Genomic DNA, 18,807 nt, shown 5'->3' on the forward strand with positions numbered 1-18,807 from the left:
GATTACTAGAGGTGTGAACTGAAAACCAACCCAAGCTTTCCACCCTCAAAACTGACCTAAAGCTTTAAAAATTACTTCAGAAGCGCAAAAATAAACTACCGTAGCTGAGGACTTATTTAGGTACTTGAAAAAAATATCCCAGAGGGGAAAACCTGACCTCGGCCCTTCACAATGCTATTCTGCAAAGTGAAAGTCAAGTGCCGCATCCCACTTTACCCCCAACAGCGTCTTCTGGGTCCCGAGAGATAAATGCTAACAAGGAGTGAAATCCGGTGCCCTCCACCTTATTAATATGTAAAAAGCTGAAGTCACATCTGTGCAAGGATCTATTTTTAGTGGACCCTACATACTAAAATCCTAGTCTTGCTCTCTTAAACTATCAAGCCTACCATAAATGTTTGATGATGAACAAGCCCATAAAAAGAAAATGCATAAAATGAAGAGAGAGAGTAAGTGCGTGCTCTGCCTTTTAATTACCGGTGGCTTCCGTACAACCCTGCTCCAGGCTGGGCGCAGACAGAGAAAACACATCAATAATTTTTTTTGGGGGGGTGTCAAGGTGTGGGTACTGCAAACAAATGGGTTTAACTACATTGTTATTTATTCTTTGGAAGCCAGATAGAGATGGAAGGAATAGAATCCTACCCTCAAAGTGTGAGGTTTAAGAAAGGAAAAGTTAAGAGATAAATAAAAGCATCCAGGACACAAAAGATAATGAACAGTCTTGTTTTATTACTTTTAAGTAATAAAGAGCCTTTTTCCTTGCTTTTTTTTGTCTTTTTTTTCCCTTTTTTCTTTTCTTTTTTACAACATACATTAAGTCGTGAATCAGATGTTAGGAGATGTGGAGATGGAAGGAAAATTGGTGACATCACAATATTTTTACAACTTTACAACAAATGTAAATCTGAGTTTGTTGTGTCTACCAGTGTCTAGCAAGGGTGGAAAGAAAAGGCACACTCGGGTTTATGGGCCCTCCCCCCACACGCAGTGGGGTAAAAGAAAAAAGGAAAAGTACTTAAATGGGCATTTAAGTGGGTATTCTAGGGTCAACACAGGAAGTGATGGGTGGTGGGAGGTAGGGATGTGGGATGTAATTTTGACACAGATCTTCGTAACACAGCTGAGGCAGTGATGCCCACACAGGAGGAGACAGTGAGCACCGCACTGTCAATACTCTTGGGAGTTAGGCTGGGGGAAGAAGGTAGCAGACTAGCACACACCCATCACTTTCCTAAGTTCTGCATTTCTTAAAAAAAAAAAATCCAAGGGAAAAATACTATGATCTGTTTCTATCTAGAAAAGACTTCATGGTTTCAGGGCATAGAGTTCACAGGGTGTGAACTTTGATTCCACTAACAAAACAAAAATATAAGGACATAAAAACGACAAAAACCTACCCTGAACAGCAAAATGGCAAGAGGTGGTTGGACAAAAGGCTGTGCATGCATTCTTGCTGCACACCCCCCCAGGTCTCTCTCTGATTATCGAGGCATCCCTTTTTCACCAGCCAACTCAAAATTGCCCAAAATTATCTTTTTGGAAGTTTTTCTTTTTTAAAAGACAAAACTAAATGCAGATCAAACTAGAAATAAAAAGACAAAGAGACCATCAAATATGCTTAACTGTTTAAAAAAAACCATAACCAGTAATGCTCACAGTTTACGTATGTCGAGAATTCCTTTGTTCATGATAGCGTAAACAAAAGTCCCTTCTGCGTGCTCGCGCTAATAAAAACCCAGGGGAAAAGCACACACCTACGCACCCCCACAAACCGGAACAAAAGGATAAAGAAATTGTTTTAGAAATTAAAATCTTTTGCCCCAGTCAAGGTTTTTGCAGTATCCATTGTGGCTGGCCTTATACTTGGAGTTACTCATTAATCACAGCAGGGTCCAGCCTGCCTGCATCTATTTCCATGTCATTTCTTTGTGTGCACTGCTCGCGTGTGCTGAGCACACGGAGACTCCTCCCAGGTGCCTGCCCAACTGCACACAGCGTGTTTTCCAGCCAGTGGACCTGGCAGAAATAAGGACTGGGACTTCAGTCCTTTTCCTGCTGGTAAATGAGGATATTACCACGTTGAAATGATCTGAGAATTTAAGGGAAACAGGGAGCCCTGGAGGGAGAAGGGATTCGCCACCCACAACACTGGGGTCCATGCTTGGCAACATGGCCAAAGGGTGGTTGGAATTGGCACAACAAGAAGGGTGAACTGGAGGGTGTTGTGCACCCAGCTTTCCCAGGCCGCGAGATTACAAACATCACAACTGCATTCTTCCTCTATCTGCCGGACAGCTAATCTTCCAGAGGACTGGAGTGGGGTGGGGGGAGGGTTAAATAAATATCTGTGTTTCAAAAGGAGGAAAAAGTTTATCATGACATTTTACAAGTGTACACAACTCAGGGTGTAAGGCACAAATTTACATGTGGAAAACAGGCTATTCACAGATGTAACCCCACGAAGAACCCGTGTGATCAAACCATTAGTTTATGCAAGGTAGCAGCCAGCGTATTAATTAGTTCACACCGTTTGTGGATTTTGTTTGCTGTCTCACATGCAAGATGAGATTAGATGGCATATCACAAGCTGGTGCCTTCACAGAAAGTAGGAACCACTGACAAAGCCGTGTTGGCAGCAATGGGGCATGGGCGTGCCATTCTAAAAGTTCCTCTCCTGGTTGCTTTAGAAGTTAGGGTCTGGAAGGACTTTCCAACGAATTAATTTTTTGCATGTTATATAGCACAGAGACCTGCCCAGCAAAGTGATTGGTAGATTTAAATAAATATTCCCCTCTTAACTTTCTCCTGTAGCTAGATCCCAGACAGTCCAAACACAAAGCTCAGAATTCCAGCTCCAACTTATTTACTCAGTGAATTTATTGTAAAAATAAAGAAACTCAATTATTCCAGTTAATGGATTTCACGTTAAATAGTGTGACTTCAAGGGGCTTTTCTGAAGAGCTGTTCATAGGGCGGTATGTGAAAGAGTCCTTTCCTTAAGGAAAAAAAGGGTGAACAATAAATAAAGTTACTGCGTTAACGGTCACGTTACTTCATTAAAAGAGAGGGGCAGAAATCTATGACATAGTTGCCCAACATGGCATTAATCTGCTATAACAGAAAGCTGTTAACACTGGTGGGCACTTCACAGTATCTGCGCATAGTAAACTTCTGCCATTGTTAAAAGTCTGAGTTAGAATTATCAATGAATTCTTTTTTTTTGTCTTTTTAACTTGCATGATTTTTAAAAATGTGTTTGTTTTGCAAGTTGGAACGCCAGCCTAGTTTGGCAGCGCTCTGTGCAGTCACGGACAGTGTTGTAGTTGTTCACCTGTGTGTGTGTGTGTGTGTGTGTGTGTGTGTATCCGCACGCACATGCGCACATGTGTGGGTGGGTATGTGCTTTTGGCTCATGTTTGTGATGATAATTTAAGTCTTTCGTGAGTACGACCTGTTGCAGGGAGTGGGGGGAAGAGTGAAGGAAGAGAATGGAGGTGAGTCCCGCGTCGCAAAGCTTCACCAAACCACGTGGGCCACTTGGAGAGTCCCCCCAAATCCCCGAGGACGCAGCCTCCCGGGCTCCGCTGAGGCCGTCTTGGTCTGGTGCGCACTCGGGCGGCTGAGACCTGTGCTGAGCACGCGAGCGCCTCGCCTTTCCTGCTGGCTCGACACCTGACCCCACCCCTGGGATTATGTACACGCGTCATTGGGCTTCATGGATGTGGAAAGGGGGGCAAAGGTAGGTTTGGGGGGTACGTCCGGCTTTAGCGAGGGTGTGCGCTTTAGCCCCGACCTGGTCAATGAGTTGTAGGCGTTGAGGCTGGGCTGTCTCGAAACAGTCACGGCTGGGCCAGATGCCTGCGAGCTGTGCACCTGGATGGAGTCCACCCGCTGTGGGGCTGGGGGCGGGTTGTCTCCCCGGCCAAAACTCTGGTTTCTGGAGAGGTGGGAGGAATTAGAGGAATTGGTATTGTTTCTTTTGAGAGTGGTAGCCTGGTGGCTTCTCGTGAGCGAGTTCGTGGGGTAGCTCCTCTTATAGTCAAGCCCGTAGGAGGAGGAGGGGTGCATCTCCAGCCGCTTGCTTAGGCTGCTCTGAGACAGGGAGGCCCCAGGGGGGCCTAGGGAGGCCTCCCGCTGGGGGACTTTGGGGGGCAGGCTGTCCAGGTTCTCCACTAGGTTCACCCCGTGGTTGGGACTCTTGCTGTTGAGATGCTCCTTGATGGTTTTATACTCCAGGGTGGCCGCCTGGTCCTCCAGGGCCATCTGGGCCACCTCGCTCATTTTGGGCTGGTCCACGTACTCATGCTGGTAGCCCTGCTGCGTGATGGGCAGGACCACCACGCTGGGGATGTGGCTGGGGGAGGCCCGGAGGGGCAGGTCGGTGGGAATCACAGGGGATCCCATGGGGGGCATGTCCTTTGTGCAGGCATTGATGAGGTTCTGGTTCCTTTCCCACTCCCGGCTGCCGCGGCTGGGTTTCCGCTTCTGCTGCAGTGTTGGCGTAGACTCTGGGGTGGGCAAGGCTGCCAGGTCCAGGTGGTGCTGGTCAGCCTTAATGAGCATCTTGGCTGTGTTGCTGGGAGTGGTGAGCTTGCCGTTGTGCATGAGTGGTGTGAGGATGGCCTCTGGCTTTGGGTCTTTGGACTGGGTGTCACCAAAGAGGCCGCTGAGCTTGGTGACGCTGCTCATGGAGCCCCGGCGCGAGTGGGTGAGCTCCTCCTTGCGTTGCACCGTGGACACCTCTTTGCGCCGGTGGTCGCAGACACAGTAGACAATGATGCCCGAGAAAACGGCCCCCATGACAAAAGCCAGAATCACCGCAATGGCCAAGAGAGTGACAGGAACGAGCTGGTCATGGCCTTTGAGGTAACTTTCTCGTATCACTCCTGCAATAGACATCGCACGTGGTGTTAAGAATTGAAAGGATAGTGAGAGGCATATTTTTGTTTGGCACTCACCCTGTTAATTAATAACAGTAATAAGTGACAATAGCACCTCAGCATAAGTTGTCATCAAGGCGCAGCTTGCCAAACATTAACTAATTAATCCTCCCCAAGCTCCTCCCCACCCCGTGAAGTATGTAAATAGATTTTATTTGTTGCCTTCTTTCTGTTCTGAAAAAGTGCTTCTTCTCTGGAGTACTTGCTCTTTCTACTTTGCATTACTCTGTGGAATATGGCAGTTAATTGTTTCCAAAATTTAACCCCATTTTCCCTCTTCGTCGTTTTTCAATCTGCCCCTCATAAAACTGGGATAACAGATATTTCCAGTCAGGAAGAAGAGGCAACAAGTTCACCCATGTTAAATGAACGAACCCGCACAATGCTCCAGGCTTCCAGGGTCTTTTCCGATGACTTCCTTATGAGCACAATGGCCTTTATTTGGAGAAAAGCTAAGTTTGCTTTTTAAGCAACTGGAGGAAGGACAGTATGTGTCATTTACAGTGAGAGAAAATAGCTAAAGCTCACCGATTACAAATGTATGCTGTTTTAGCATCACCCCTCAAAAGAAAAAACACACAGACACCCCCCCCCATTAAATATGCTGAATATCTGAATTAAGCTCTTCCCTTACTTGAACTGAAAGGATATTTAGAAAAGGGGACCATTTGGGGCCCTGAAGTGGGTTTGAGAAATGTCACGTCTCATTATTATGGCTAGATTTTGCTGTCACGTTGAGACTTTTCATTAGAGCTAATCTCTTCAATTTAATAAAAATTATGTGACTACAGCCATCAATAATCTTACACTACATTAACCAGGATGCTGTGTTTCTGAAGGAAGTTACTGTCCCTGTTCCTGCTTAATCAGCCACCTAGCTGAAAGACTCTAATCAAATGCAAACACGGAAGCTTTTATTTTTAATACCAAGTGAGAATACACATCACAAATGTCAGATCTTAAGTGCTTGATGAGTTGCTAAAAAATAAAATCTCAAATACTTCAATTCCTGCCTCTGGAGAGTGAAAGAACATGAATACATTAGAGGCCCTGCATGGGCTGAGGAAATGTAAACATTGCTCCTATGATGGAAACTGATAGTAAGACAGAAAATGTACCTTCTCTGGTCCCAGGAGACACATTTTTCATCTACTAAATCAACTCTTTCTGGAATATGTTTAATGTATTTTCCTGGCAGATATCAGTGGCACAGAATTAGAACGAAATGGAATAAAAATCTCTACCCCTTCCCAAACCCACGGTGCAATGTTAAACTTCCGCTGAAATGCTTTGTCTGTGTCACAGCAGAGGCCTTGAAGAAATGCAGCTTTGTCTCGCGGTTTTTCTGCTAGAATATTTTGATTAGTGAAGTGATAGCCTTAAAAGTCAGAAACCTTAGCCTGAGAAGATACATCCTCTTTTCTTTGTAAATAGCCCTCCTCCCTTCCCCCCTCAATCATGACATCACAGTTGGTTGCTGTGGAAATGACTGTCCGGTAACAAAGGATTGTGACTTCAGGTGAGGAATAAATAGAAGCAGCCAAGATCTCTTGAGAAAGAAAGATTCTGTGATTAAATAAATGCCCTTGATAATGAAAAGTAGAGGAGGCAATTCATCCCTAGGAAAGGGTGTGTAAGATGGTAAGACACTGAGTAACTTCCAAATGTGACACGTTTCAAATATTTCTATGTTTATCTTTATGAACTTGTAAGGGGCAGAGACTGAGAAGCAAAAAGCCAGCAGGACCTTCAGGTATAACTCACACCTTTTATTCTGTGGAGGTCCCCGAACAGTGGAGTGTCTTCGGGTCCAAATATATTTTATTACCTAGTCACCAAAGAACTGTGCTAATGAAAATTTCTTCTTTAAATTTGCATTTCCTTGTTGTAATGCTATAACAGCACTACTTTTCTTTCAATTTTGATTGTGTTTGGTATTCTATTGAATATCATTTCTACCACCTATGTATAATGCTAAAAAAATGTAAACTGAATAAAATGGGTTTAATTTCCCTCATGGTTTTGATCTCAGTGGGGCGACATAATTTATTTTATTTTTAGACAGAGGAGAAAGGAGGGAGAGAAACATCAATGTGTGGTTGTCCCTCATGTGCCCCCACACTGGGGGCCCAGCCTGCAACCCAGGCATGTGCTCCGACTGGGAATCGAATCAGCGATCCTTTGGTTTGCAGGCTGGCGCTCAATCCACTGAACCACACCAGCCAGGGCTGGGTCAATTTTTTTTTTTTATAGCAAATGGTTTTTCATAAATCCCTTTCAGGCAAGCATATTCATGGGAGCTGTCTTCCCAATAAATGCATACTCATAAGAGGTACCTACCTACAGTTGGCTTTGGAATTTTATAACTTAAATTGGCCCTCTCCGTTTAAGAGGAATGTGAAAAGTATAAGGCTAGAACAGTCTATTTTTTCATTCATTGTTTAATTGAGAAGACTGCAAAATTTTCAAGTCTGTCCACTGCTTCTTTACTTTTAACTTCCATTCATCTTTCATGTCTGAAAGTGCTCGACTATCTTAGACTCATGGAAACCACTTGCTCTTTCACTGGGAAAAACTTTTTTAGTGGGTACTTTGGGTTCAGGCTTTTAGTTGTAATGAATCAAGCAGGGTCTGACCTTTGAGAAAAATGGTTTCTCAGTTCCCCGTCTCACTTTGCTTTGTAAATAGCGCCCTTAAACACCTTCCTGTATCTCTTCAGCTCTGAGATTTCTACCTTGAAGCACGTGGCTCCCCTCATCTGCTTGTGGAAATTCAGAAACTCCAATCCAAAATTAGAGAAAGGTCAGAGATTAAGTTGAAGGTGCTGTCAAGAAGAAGTTAAAAATTATTGTCAGAAAATCCCTTCTAAACTTAAAGCTTTTTGCTTATATCATGAAAAAGGGCAGAGGGGCATTCATGGAAATGATTACACCATCTCTGCAACACATTGGTCCCGCAAAGGATTGAACACAACAGATTTGCCAGAGAGGCTGGGGGTGGTGCGAGCTATACCAGAGGTCTCCGCAGGCCTGGAGTCTCAGGCTTCCACTTACTGCTGGGTGACCTTTTGGCGAGTGACTTATTGTCTCTGGGACTCAGTTTTTTCATCCGTTATGTGGGGTTAACCCATCCTTATTGCAAGAATCAAATGCAGTAATGAATAAGAAAGAGCTTAGATGTTGTAGTTTGCAGGACAAATCTCAAGGTCAAAAACAGCCACAGGAGAGAAGTGGTGGATTCGTACCCCACCAAGGGCTTAAAACCAGCAGTCGGGGCTGCTCCAGTTGATTACCCGGGCTGTGGACCTCCTGCGGGAGAGGGGACAGGGCCGGTTTTCCCAGATCCAAACCTTGTGCTGTCCAAATGCTGCCAAAGGGTGATGTGGTGAGGCAACGTAAGAAGACGCTGCCTAGTGGTCCTGAACTTTGAAATTAGTATAACAACAAAAGTGGGAAATGTTCAAAAACCAGTGATTATAGTCAGTCTTCTTTCTAGTGGGGCAGTAACCCTGTGGTCAGCTCCTTGAGGGAAGGCACCAAATTATTATATGCATGTATCACCCTCGCCATCCCCAGAGCACTAAGTAAACGGTTATTAAACAAATGGGTTTGCAGTGCTGGGTAGAGACAGTTTTTAATGGACTTCTAAACTTGGTGGGTCATCTTTGGAGTGACTATCACCTTGCTTCTGAAGTCACCGAAATGTATCTCCAATCATATAACAGAATATAATCATACTACCATCCATTCGACAAAAGAAATCTGTAAAGGTGCTCAGTATTTCTTCAAAATAATGAAAGAAACTATTTTAAAAATGAAAAGAAATTCATTCTGGGATAATTCCAAGAGACAACGAGGGTGAGTGGGTTGTTTGTAACAGCCGACTGTTCAGGTGGACTTGAATAATTCAGAACAAATGCCTCCGTGCAAAGGGCACAGGGCAACCCGGGGAAGCGGAAAGGCCTTTGTTCAGCGGTGAGTGCACCAGCTCAGGTTTCCCGACACTGTGGAACGACCAATTAGCATTGGTTTCTCTACTCTAGGGTGTGGAAATACTTTCTCTACCAATCCCTGGGTTTTCTGCTCTCACCAATTGAAAATGGGGGATTAGTAATGAAAATAGTTTCTGATAAGTCCTTTGCATTGATTCATTAACCATGAGCTATTTCTCACCAGTCATGAGGTGCTAAATGGTTTATTCTTTCCACCTTCCTATTGCAGGAAGCAAGGCACACAATGGCTTAGAGATTTCTCTGAAATGTGACTAACTGGGCAGAACTGAGAAAGAATAGAATCTCCACTGTTGTTTTTTTTTATTTTTTCCTGAGGTGAGAGTTTTCAGATGCTGGAGGGAGGTCTCAGAGGGGCAGTTTGAAGGGTTTTAGAGATTGAAGCAATGAAAAGATTATGAACAACCCCACCCCCCAGGCCCTACAATATGTAATTCAAGATAAGAACAATTATAAGCTGTAAAAGAGGAAGTCCAACAGAGTTCTGATTTTACCTATGACGACCATGTCAGTGCATTTTGACATTTCAAACACTGAATTCTTTAGAAATTGGTTTCTGGTAGCCCTGCTTGCAGGTTTTCTGTGATTGCCTAGTGTGCATCGGGAGCCCCGCACCAGGGTCGGGGTGGTGATGCTCTTGTGCCTTTTCCATCACTCTCCTGGTATAACAAGGTTTCAGCTCCAGGCAGCTTCGTGGCTGTCTTCAGCAAACATTTGCTGAACAGACTAAAGCACTGTGCTTGGTGCTGGGGAGACAAAGGTGAAGGTGGCATAACCCTGTGAGATCCAGGAGGGGAGGAGGAGGCTGATGCTCACATGAACGATATCCAAAGTGCGGACGCACTATGAGATACATCGCTTCCACTTCAATATGGGCAAAGGCTTTATGTAGGAGGTGGCACTTGAGCCAAGCCTTAAGAATGCCTATGACATCAGCTGAAGTGGAGAAAGCAGCCAGAGCCAAGGCATGGAGGGAAGGAAATGAAGGCTGTGCTCCTTAATGGCGAATGGTCTAATCCCCTTCTAGTCTCCTCTGTTCCGCACACCTGGCACTGTGCTGCCCTCTTAACTTGCCTCTGGGCTTTCACACAGGCTGTTCTCTCTGCCTGGGATGTCCTTGCTCACCTTCTGTTCCTCTCTCTCCTTTAGGTCTCAGCTGAAGTGGAGAAGCCTTGTCCAGCTCCCTCAGACTAGGTCAGCTCTTCCTCTTACAGGTGTTCTGAATTCTATCCTAAAATCATCACTCTTATGATACTTACTTTATGTTTGTTTTTCTTACCCACCTGGGCTGCTCTAGGAGGGAGAGATTTACCAGTGAATCCCCAGACATAAAGAGAGCTCACTAAATATGTGTTAAATAAGTCATAAATGAGCATTTGTAGAGAGGAAATAAGAGTTAGCTCTAAACACCATTTGGAAGCAGGCCGTGATATAGCCTTGAATGACTGAAAAAGATGTTTAGAAGACATGCCAGTTTTGAAAGGAAAGTTCTTGGTTAGTTTGCCTGCACTTCCAAGGGTCTCCTTTCCAAGAACGCTGACTTTCAGCTTACTTGCTCCATGTTGAATCCATTATTGAAAAACTGGCTTCAGAGCGTTAATGCCATTGTAATAAAAGCACAGTTAGTCTACCTGAATCTATAATGGCTCTTTTTAAAGTTTAAATGATCTTCAACTACATTTATCCCCTGCATCCTACAGAAATAGATGTTATCTGTCCTTTCAAAAACAAAACAAAACAAAACAAAACAAAAACCACATAAAATTAATTGCTCTGATTTCTAAGCTAAATAACAGGGTAGAGCCCTACCCATCTGTCCCCAATTACCTTGCTAAGTATGTGAAACCTAGGCAGCCAGTCCCTCGAAATGGTTAAGCGCATACTTCCTCCTTTCACCCCTGTTCACTGGGCTGCCTGTTTCAGAGCTGCTGTGATATGATGGATGTGTCTGTCTCCATAGTGAAGTGATTAATAGGCATCTGGGTAAATCGGACCTGGTAACCACAAAGACAACAAAGCCTCTCTGTGTCCTGTAGAGAAATCTGCAAAGGCGAAAAGGAGGATGGACATTTCCTCCACTGCTGAGCCAGAGCAGGGTTTGTGTTGGGTCTGAGAGCTAAGAAAGATGGCAAAACACCAAGAAAAGCCCTGGAGTAGGATCCCCTAAAAAGAGACTCTTGATTCTGCTTTATAGTAAGACAAGCCTACAATTTCCTTGAAATCCTCATAACAACTTGGGTGAATGGAATCTAACAACCCAGTTTTTCTTGTTTGAAAATCTTATTGCAACAAAATGCCAGGCTTACAATCCTGCAAGGCAGTATGAATGAACTGATCACCGGCCAAGCATCATGGCCGCTAACCACAGAGGGCCTGCTGTAATAATCCCTACTACCAAGGAGCAAAGAAAATAAATAGGGGAAAAGCCCTAACTGGGGACAATCTAGCCTCAAGGCCACGCCCCTGCCAATGGTGGTGACCACACTGAAAGTGCAGGGGGAGCTCTCTGCGGTTATCTCAGCAGGAAGCAGCCTTCTTCTTGTCTTACGGCATAATGTGAACCAGATGGCTTTAGGAATAAACTAAAACTTCAGGAGCCATGGAGATGGGCTTAGAATTTACAACTCAAACTTTTCTTTTTATTTTTCATCCCTGCTCCCCTGCCCCGTGACAACAGAAGACTGAAGATTCGGTGCTGGAGGGGCCGTGGTCATCAAGGTGGTCAAGTTAATGACTGGCCACACCAGAGTAGACGCAGCTTGCTGGCTGTGTAATATCCTCAGTTCAGAAGCTATGTTTTTTTAAACTGACATATTGAAATAGTGCTGACCGTGATTGACTGTGGATGAATCCACTTCCAGTTCTATCACCTTTGAAACGGATGCATTTTGTTGATGTTGGGAGGCCATCACAGGAAGAGAAGGGAGAATGAGTACGAAACTCATTTGATTTTATATTTTGGTGGGGGAGAAACAGCTTCGTTTCCCGCTCTGTACCACAGTTTTAGATTTGGCACTGCGATGGGAACGCGCCACCCAGGGCATGGGTTGGCGTCTGGATTGGGAATCATGATAAGTTACCTTTTAAAAGCCATGCCCAGGGATGTTGGTCTGCGGTTCCATGTGTTAGAGCTCTCACTGTGTTTGCGAAGGTAATGATTCTTTCAGGTGGACAAGGTTTTAGCAGTGTTTGCATGGTTTATTTCCTCCTTTTTGAGGTTTTCTCTCTAATAACACTAGAAACCTAACATCTAAGTGACTTCTGAAGCCAGACAAAGCATTTCTATTAACCAACCTCCTGGTCGCATCTTCTTCCTTTGCTCTCTTGCAAAGCATCAAAGCTACAAAATGGGGAATAGGCTATTCTTATACAATTGTGACATTCAGGTGATTTTTTGTATTATTTGCAGCCTTCTCTTTTTCTTTATGAAGCAAAGATGAAACAAATATGAGGAAATAAGGCTGTTTGAATACTCCTAAAACCGACAAATTAAACTTACTAGAAATACGGTTCTTAGGATCTAGGTTATACATGAGGCTGAGTGTTAGTAGTTAAGAACAAACTTTCAGGTCATAGAGACCTGGGTTTAAGTATTGGCTTTATAACTAGCTAGCTGTGTGATGTTGGGCAAATCACCCAAAGCCCCAGTAGTGTTGGCTGTTAAGTGTTGTTGGAAAAGCTAAACAGGTTAAGCAAAGCAATGCATTTAAAGCACTTGGCATTGCAGAAACATGTTAAGGCTCAATTAATAATGTAAGGGAAGTGTTTCTAGAACTTGTGACAAGTTAACCTGCCTTTGACAGGGTCCAAGATAGACTATTTTAATGCAACACTTTGGTAGGGTTCAATCATGTTAGCCAAGAGTGGAAAGTAAGGATTTAAAAATACAACAAAATCTTGGAGAGTGACTTCAAATAAGTTGGTCCATAGCAATGGGGAAATTCTCCTACATCAGTGCTACTTGGCATCAGCATCACCTGTAACTTGCTAGAAATAGAAATACCTGGGTCCTACCCAGACCTTCTGAATCAGAATCTCTGGAGTCGGAATTCAGAAATTTATGTTTTAACAAGGCCTCCAGATGATTACGTTCATGAAAGTTCAGAAGCACGGCCCTAAATCACATGAATAGCATTCCGGAAAAAGCATCTAGGCGTTTCGCTTTAAAGTCCAACCTCAGACACCATCGAGGCAGTGTTACACCGGATTTTAAATGAGTAAGTGCAGCCTTCCTTGTTGTTCAAAGTATAAGTCTTTAGTGGGTCTCGCGTATGACAATTGCTTTACTGTGGTTACCTTATTCTGACAAAGAATACAGAACTGGTGTGATTTTATCAGAAAGACTAATCCCTAACACTGTCCCCTGGTACCTGACAAAAGCCTGACATGGCCTGAAGTACTGTGCCACCACCCCTGAGACAGAATCAGCCCAGTTTGCTAGAGTCAAAGGCTGCTGGAAAAATGCCGCTGGTCTCTTTCTTTGGCCCAGTGTGAAGACACGGAGGGAAGTTTCAGGTGCTCCCTGTCTGTGTCACCGGGGCCATTGGCTGTGTCCTAGATTGGATCAGCCCGGTCACGACAAGGTTCCAGGGAGAGAAGCAGCAGAATCTCAGTGGGAGCTCACTACTGAACAGAGCAACCTTCTTTAAAGGCCTGCACCTCATGTCACCTCAAAATCAGCTCCGCTCGACACTGCACACAGCATCCAGCAACATTCCCCCTCTATCTCTGTATGATCAGGCAAGAGAAGAAGAAACCCGGGAAGATTATTTTCCTCTCTCTTTCTGGATCGAAGGGAGGACCTGAGTTCATGTTTCATCCCTGCATTAGAATAACAAAAACGCCCAGCACAATAATAACAAAAACGCCCCGTGCACTCATGGGAGTGCAGTGCTTACAGAACTGCCCAGTCGAACTGAGTCTGCAGACCCACAGAATTGTATACGATATTTTAAATTGCATTAAATTTCTGCTGTGTGCTTTTAAATCAGGGAGTGCAAGACCCATCAGCACTCAGAGTATATTTATTGCTTTAACAAATGTCAGATGATTGTGTCCAGTGTTATCTATTATTTATGAATAACAAGAAGCTGTAAGACTGGAAATGACAAGCTTTAATATGTCCAAAAGGTTAGGCATGATGCCATTTGCTGCCCTATAAATGTCTCGACGTCATCTTCCGTCGTCATAAAGCCCGGCCGGTGGGGACTGTGCTGAGCTTCCATGATGCTGTACGGTTCCTAACGACTGCCCCTGCCTTCCGTGAAGAAATGCAGTTGCAGATACGTTTTTGCAAAAGACTGCATCCTTGAAAGAAATATACAATTTTAAAATAATTGGGAAATTCCTGTTATCCCATTAAAAATGAATCTTTCTACAAAGACAGTTTTCAGGCTGTAGACTTCTGAGAGCTTAAGAAATACTAATTAAGGATGGCAAACCCCCACACTGCTGGTAATGAGCTTTCCGACACCAGCGATGGTCCCATCTACTGTGCATCCAATACATTTGAATATATCCAACTACATTTCACCAGTTTACTTCGGGGCTCTTCAAGGACTTAAGGTGCTGGGAAATTGACCTGTCATGCTGTCCCTGCGGATACTTTCAGGCCCGAAGCACAGCCTCTTCGCCTCGAAGGACTTTGCCTAGTATTTGTGCAGCCTGTATTTCCCTGGGACCCGCCCAACAGCACAGCTTTTCTGTTCTCTTTCTGTGACAGTGGCGTGAGTTATGTATTTTGAGCAACTCTTGCAGCTTTCGAGGCCATTATCATATGTCAAGAAGAGAAACGTCCTCAGGAAACTTCCCTGTGTCCACTTTTTGCCCTTGCTAGACTACTTTGTCTATGGAGCAGTAAGGTAATGCAAAATAAAACTCGTAACAATCATTTTTTTTTAACTCCAGGAAATGAGGCTATCAGAAAGTTTTACTACAAAGCTACTATTACTTTTCCATTATTATACATGATTCTAAATACCAATGACTCTTCACAGTTATACCGCCAGGACAAAAACATTTTAGAGGAACACAGTGCAGTTGAACCAATAAAGAGCAAATCTGCAACTACTCCAGATGTTCAGTTAATAGGGTCACACCTAACCGAGCCCCTGCAATCCTTGGAAGTTCCGTTAAAGCTGTCAGAAAACTTTGTCAGTGTGTGTGTGTGTGTGCGCGCAGGCGTGCGTAAGATGGAAGAGAATGGAGATGGATTTTCAGGAACAGGGTGGGGGCAGGGTAGACTCATGTCAGTGGTGGTGTTGCTTGAAAAGGTGGCTATACATTAAAGATAAGAGACGCCCCTCTAGTAGGTGAGTTGATTTTTAAATACCCTCGGGTTTAAGTTGTTGATTTTAAAAGAAAAATTCAAGTCCCCATAATCATAATTTAAGTCTTTTGCTTAAAAAAAAAGAAAACTGGATGCTAGATGAAAAAAAGTTTTAGTTAGTATCTGTAGAAAGAAAATTAAAATATTGGAGTGCAAATTCAGAGAGGCTGGGAGATGAAACAGCTTTCCACATGGCTGGCATTTAACTTATTTTTTTCTTCTACCCTTTCCACAATAATCTCATCCAGACCTTAGATAAATTCAGCAAGTCCCCAAGAGGATACCCAATTAATTAGATCAAATCTACAAATCTGCCAGCGCTGCTGGAAGAACAATTACAGCCTTCTACATGGGCTTCTCAGTCCCTGCCCCTCCTTCTCAGCACACACGCCCACGGAAACTCCCACATCATCTGTTTAAGAGCCCCGCACCTAACCTCACAAAATCACTTTTCTCAATTCTTCAAAGAAAAGCCAGACTACAGATAAATTCCTTTTTTGGCAAGTGACAAAGAAATAATATAGCAAAAATAAATGGTGATTCCCTGGATTATATTTTCATTTCTTTCTCAGTCTCCCTGATTACAAAATCTCTGTTCTGGAGGAAAACTCTGCCACGTGCCAGGCACCCCAGTATTTAACTAAAGTGACAGCGAAGCCCATGGTTGGAGTTCAGTGGCGTGGGGCTTTACCTAAGATCGAGCTTTTAGCTGGGCATGGCGCGTCTGCCAGGGAAATGCCAGTGATGTGCAGACACTTCAGATCCAAAAGTGATGCAGAATTTTATGTCCCAAATTTATTGTGTATGTAATTAATAACCCGATGTGATTGAATAATCAATTTATTATATACCTATCATTTATCAGTGTCTTCATCACCGTCTTTCCCTCTCTCCTACCTCATTTTGTCCCTTTCCATTCATCTGCCTTCCTGTCCTGCACTGCCGACAGCGAAAGCCAAAACCCCTTAGTCTGACTTTTAAGGCTCCACACTACCATTTCAGTCTCATTCCCATTCCAGCCCTCTATGCTTTATCACTTTCAGCACAGCTCACTACTTGCCTCTTTAACACTACACTCTCCTTTAATAGCTTTGTGTCTTGGTCATGTCACTTATTTAGCTTGGAATCTCATCCTCCATTTTCCTTCAAGACTTGCAAGGCTTTCCCGGAGCCCCCAACTTGGAATGGGCTGTGTCTCCCTTTATCCGCTCTCAGCACTCGGCCCGCTGCTTTCACTTCTTTTACTCTCAGACTTCGCTCTGTACCGTCGGCTCCCCAGGAGCTCACCTGTGTGTGCTTATCCCCTGCCAAACGGTAGCATCTTGAGTGCAAGGCTGATGCTGTGACACTCAGCATAAGGCTTATACACAACACAGGTTTGCTGAAGGCTGAACGCATGAAGAAAGAAATGAAGGAGGGTTGCTGTTTTGCCTTTCTTTGAGACGCAGGTTATTGTCACCGATATTTAAGTGTTACTTTGTAGTGCTTTTTGGGTTCCAGTTTAACCACTTCAAGGCCATGGAAATGGGAAATGGAAAAAAATAAAAGAACCACACAAAGAAGGAAAAATAACATGGTTACCATACAGTTGGTTAAAACCTGAGGTTAAATAAAATTAGAAAATCCTTAAGTGGTAACCGTGCCTGGGTTTAGGAACAGATTGACTCTGAGCCCTCCTTACTGAGAAGTGGCCTTTGAAAGCCTCCTTTGAGTGGTAATCATTTAGATTCTGTTTCAAACACATGTAACTTTTAGTGGTAATTCTCTGAAATTAAATATTTTTCACAGAATGAGATTTTTACTTTAATTCCTCTTACATGGTTTATTCTAAGAGTTAAAGGGCAAATGTAATCCAGAGATTAGATCTTATATTCTCACTGAATAAGGTATTAGGAATCTCTTCCATAGGATGGCCAGGCAGCAACTAAATATATAGAACACCTGGTTAAATACCAAGTTCAGGTAATATTTTAGTATAAGTATGCCCTACGTAATATGTGGGACATACGTACAGTAAAAAATTATTCATGGTTTATTTGAAATTCAAATATAACTGGGCAGTCTGTATTTTTTATAGCAGTCCTCTTCTACCCTAAATAATGTGCTATTTATTCCTACAAATATTCTTTAGACCGTTAGACCCACTCTAAACTTTTGGAGATTAAAATAGTTTAACAGATAGTAATAAAAATGATACTGAATCTTTATGGTTTAGTTAGCATAATTTATAAATAAAAAATACTAATGGACTGAATTTTAAGAATTATATTTTATTTTTCATTTTATCAGCAATAACAGCAACTTGATACCAAATTTCTTGTGACCTTTGAAGAATACTTTTCCTCCAACCCTCAAAAATAGAAACAAGTGAACTCTAATTCAAAAGGGTTTTTGGAACAATAGCAATCAATTTCCCATCTCTTAGTGTCCTTGGCCCTGACCGTGCATGTTCCTAACTGGGTCAGTTAATGGTCAGATGGTTGGGTCGAAAGCAGAGCACTCCTTGCTCCTCCCATTAATAGGCCTCCTCATCAGACAGAAGTCCTTTCTCTGAATTCTCTTAATACTGTCCTTTTCAACCATCACATTTAGAAATGGCTGTGATACTACAGGTTTTACTTTAAAAGCTATGCAAATTATCATGGGCTTAGTTTTTTATTTTAAATAAAGCTCAGGCTGTTAAAAAAATAAAAAGGCCTGAGTTTGCCAGCATTTCCACAAAAATTTTAAATACGAGTCCTGTGCCAAACATCCCTCACTTTCTTCTTCCTCCCTGTCAAGTGATATATGACTGCTGTAATATTGGTCCTGAAGGGAAGGACTAAAGAAAAGGGACTGAAAAACTATTTCCAAGTGCTGCGTCCTTGGTGTGTTCAGCCAAGTGTCTTCAGTTGTCTAATATCTTTTTCTAAAATCTGCTGTGCACAGTTTTGCCTTGTTCACAAAGACAATGGTGGTCGTAAAAGCTTTTTGGTACATTTCCTAGTCTATGTGTGCTTCATCTGTCTGGCCATTTGATAGTTCTTGGACAGGAACTGTGTCTATCTCTAGAATAGCCTCTAACTCCTTATTGGCACCCAGTACTGTGCTATGGAGCCAGTAATAAATTTTGTTTGAGAAGCTGCAGAAAACATTTTTGTTGTGGTAATGGTACTGAAGAAATGGCAGCGAAAATTCAATCCAAGTTAAGGAGTCAGGAAAAGAAGGGAAGCTTATTTTTCTCCCTTTATTACTGTCATCAGCAATAATTTTCTCAGTACATAAAATTACCTACACATGCCTTTGATAGGAGCTAAGAAACTACTTTCCCCATCGGGATAACTGGGATGCTTTAAAATCCCCAATCCATCAGGTTTTAAGCATTGGAGATTGTTAAAATGGAAGAGTGATCAGGGCCAGGTTCTATTATCAAATGGACTCACTTAATGTCAGATTGCTAAGCCTGTTAATGAAGAATGCAGGGCTGTAATGGTCTGGGACTCAGAAGAGTTAAAGTATGAATGAGAGGAAAGGGAAAGAAGGGTCAA

The 18,807-nt window shown here is 43.1% G+C and overlaps 1 protein-coding gene across 6 annotated transcripts in view; it reads right to left on the reverse strand.

Annotated features, from left to right (window-relative positions):
• Positions 1 to 712: 712 nt before the first annotated feature.
• SEMA6A (semaphorin 6A) overlaps positions 713 to 18,807 on the reverse strand; it is a 128,950-nt gene continuing 110,855 nt past the window's right edge. For 4 of the 6 annotated variants that reach the window (XM_045204459.3, XM_045204456.3, XM_024571542.4 and 1 more), the window contains one exon: positions 713 to 4,889. In XM_045204459.3, the coding sequence (XP_045060394.2) occupies positions 3,694 to 4,889 (1,196 nt within the window). In that variant the 3' untranslated portion in view covers positions 713 to 3,693. Of the gene's footprint in view, positions 4,890 to 13,641; positions 14,260 to 18,807 lie in introns of those variants that run through there. The other 2 variants (XM_045204457.2, XM_045204458.3) reach the window with 1 other exon arrangement.

The sequence above is a fragment of the Desmodus rotundus genome, chromosome 1 (assembly GCF_022682495.2).
Source record: "Desmodus rotundus isolate HL8 chromosome 1, HLdesRot8A.1, whole genome shotgun sequence".
Classification (NCBI taxonomy): Eukaryota; Metazoa; Chordata; class Mammalia; order Chiroptera; family Phyllostomidae; genus Desmodus; species Desmodus rotundus.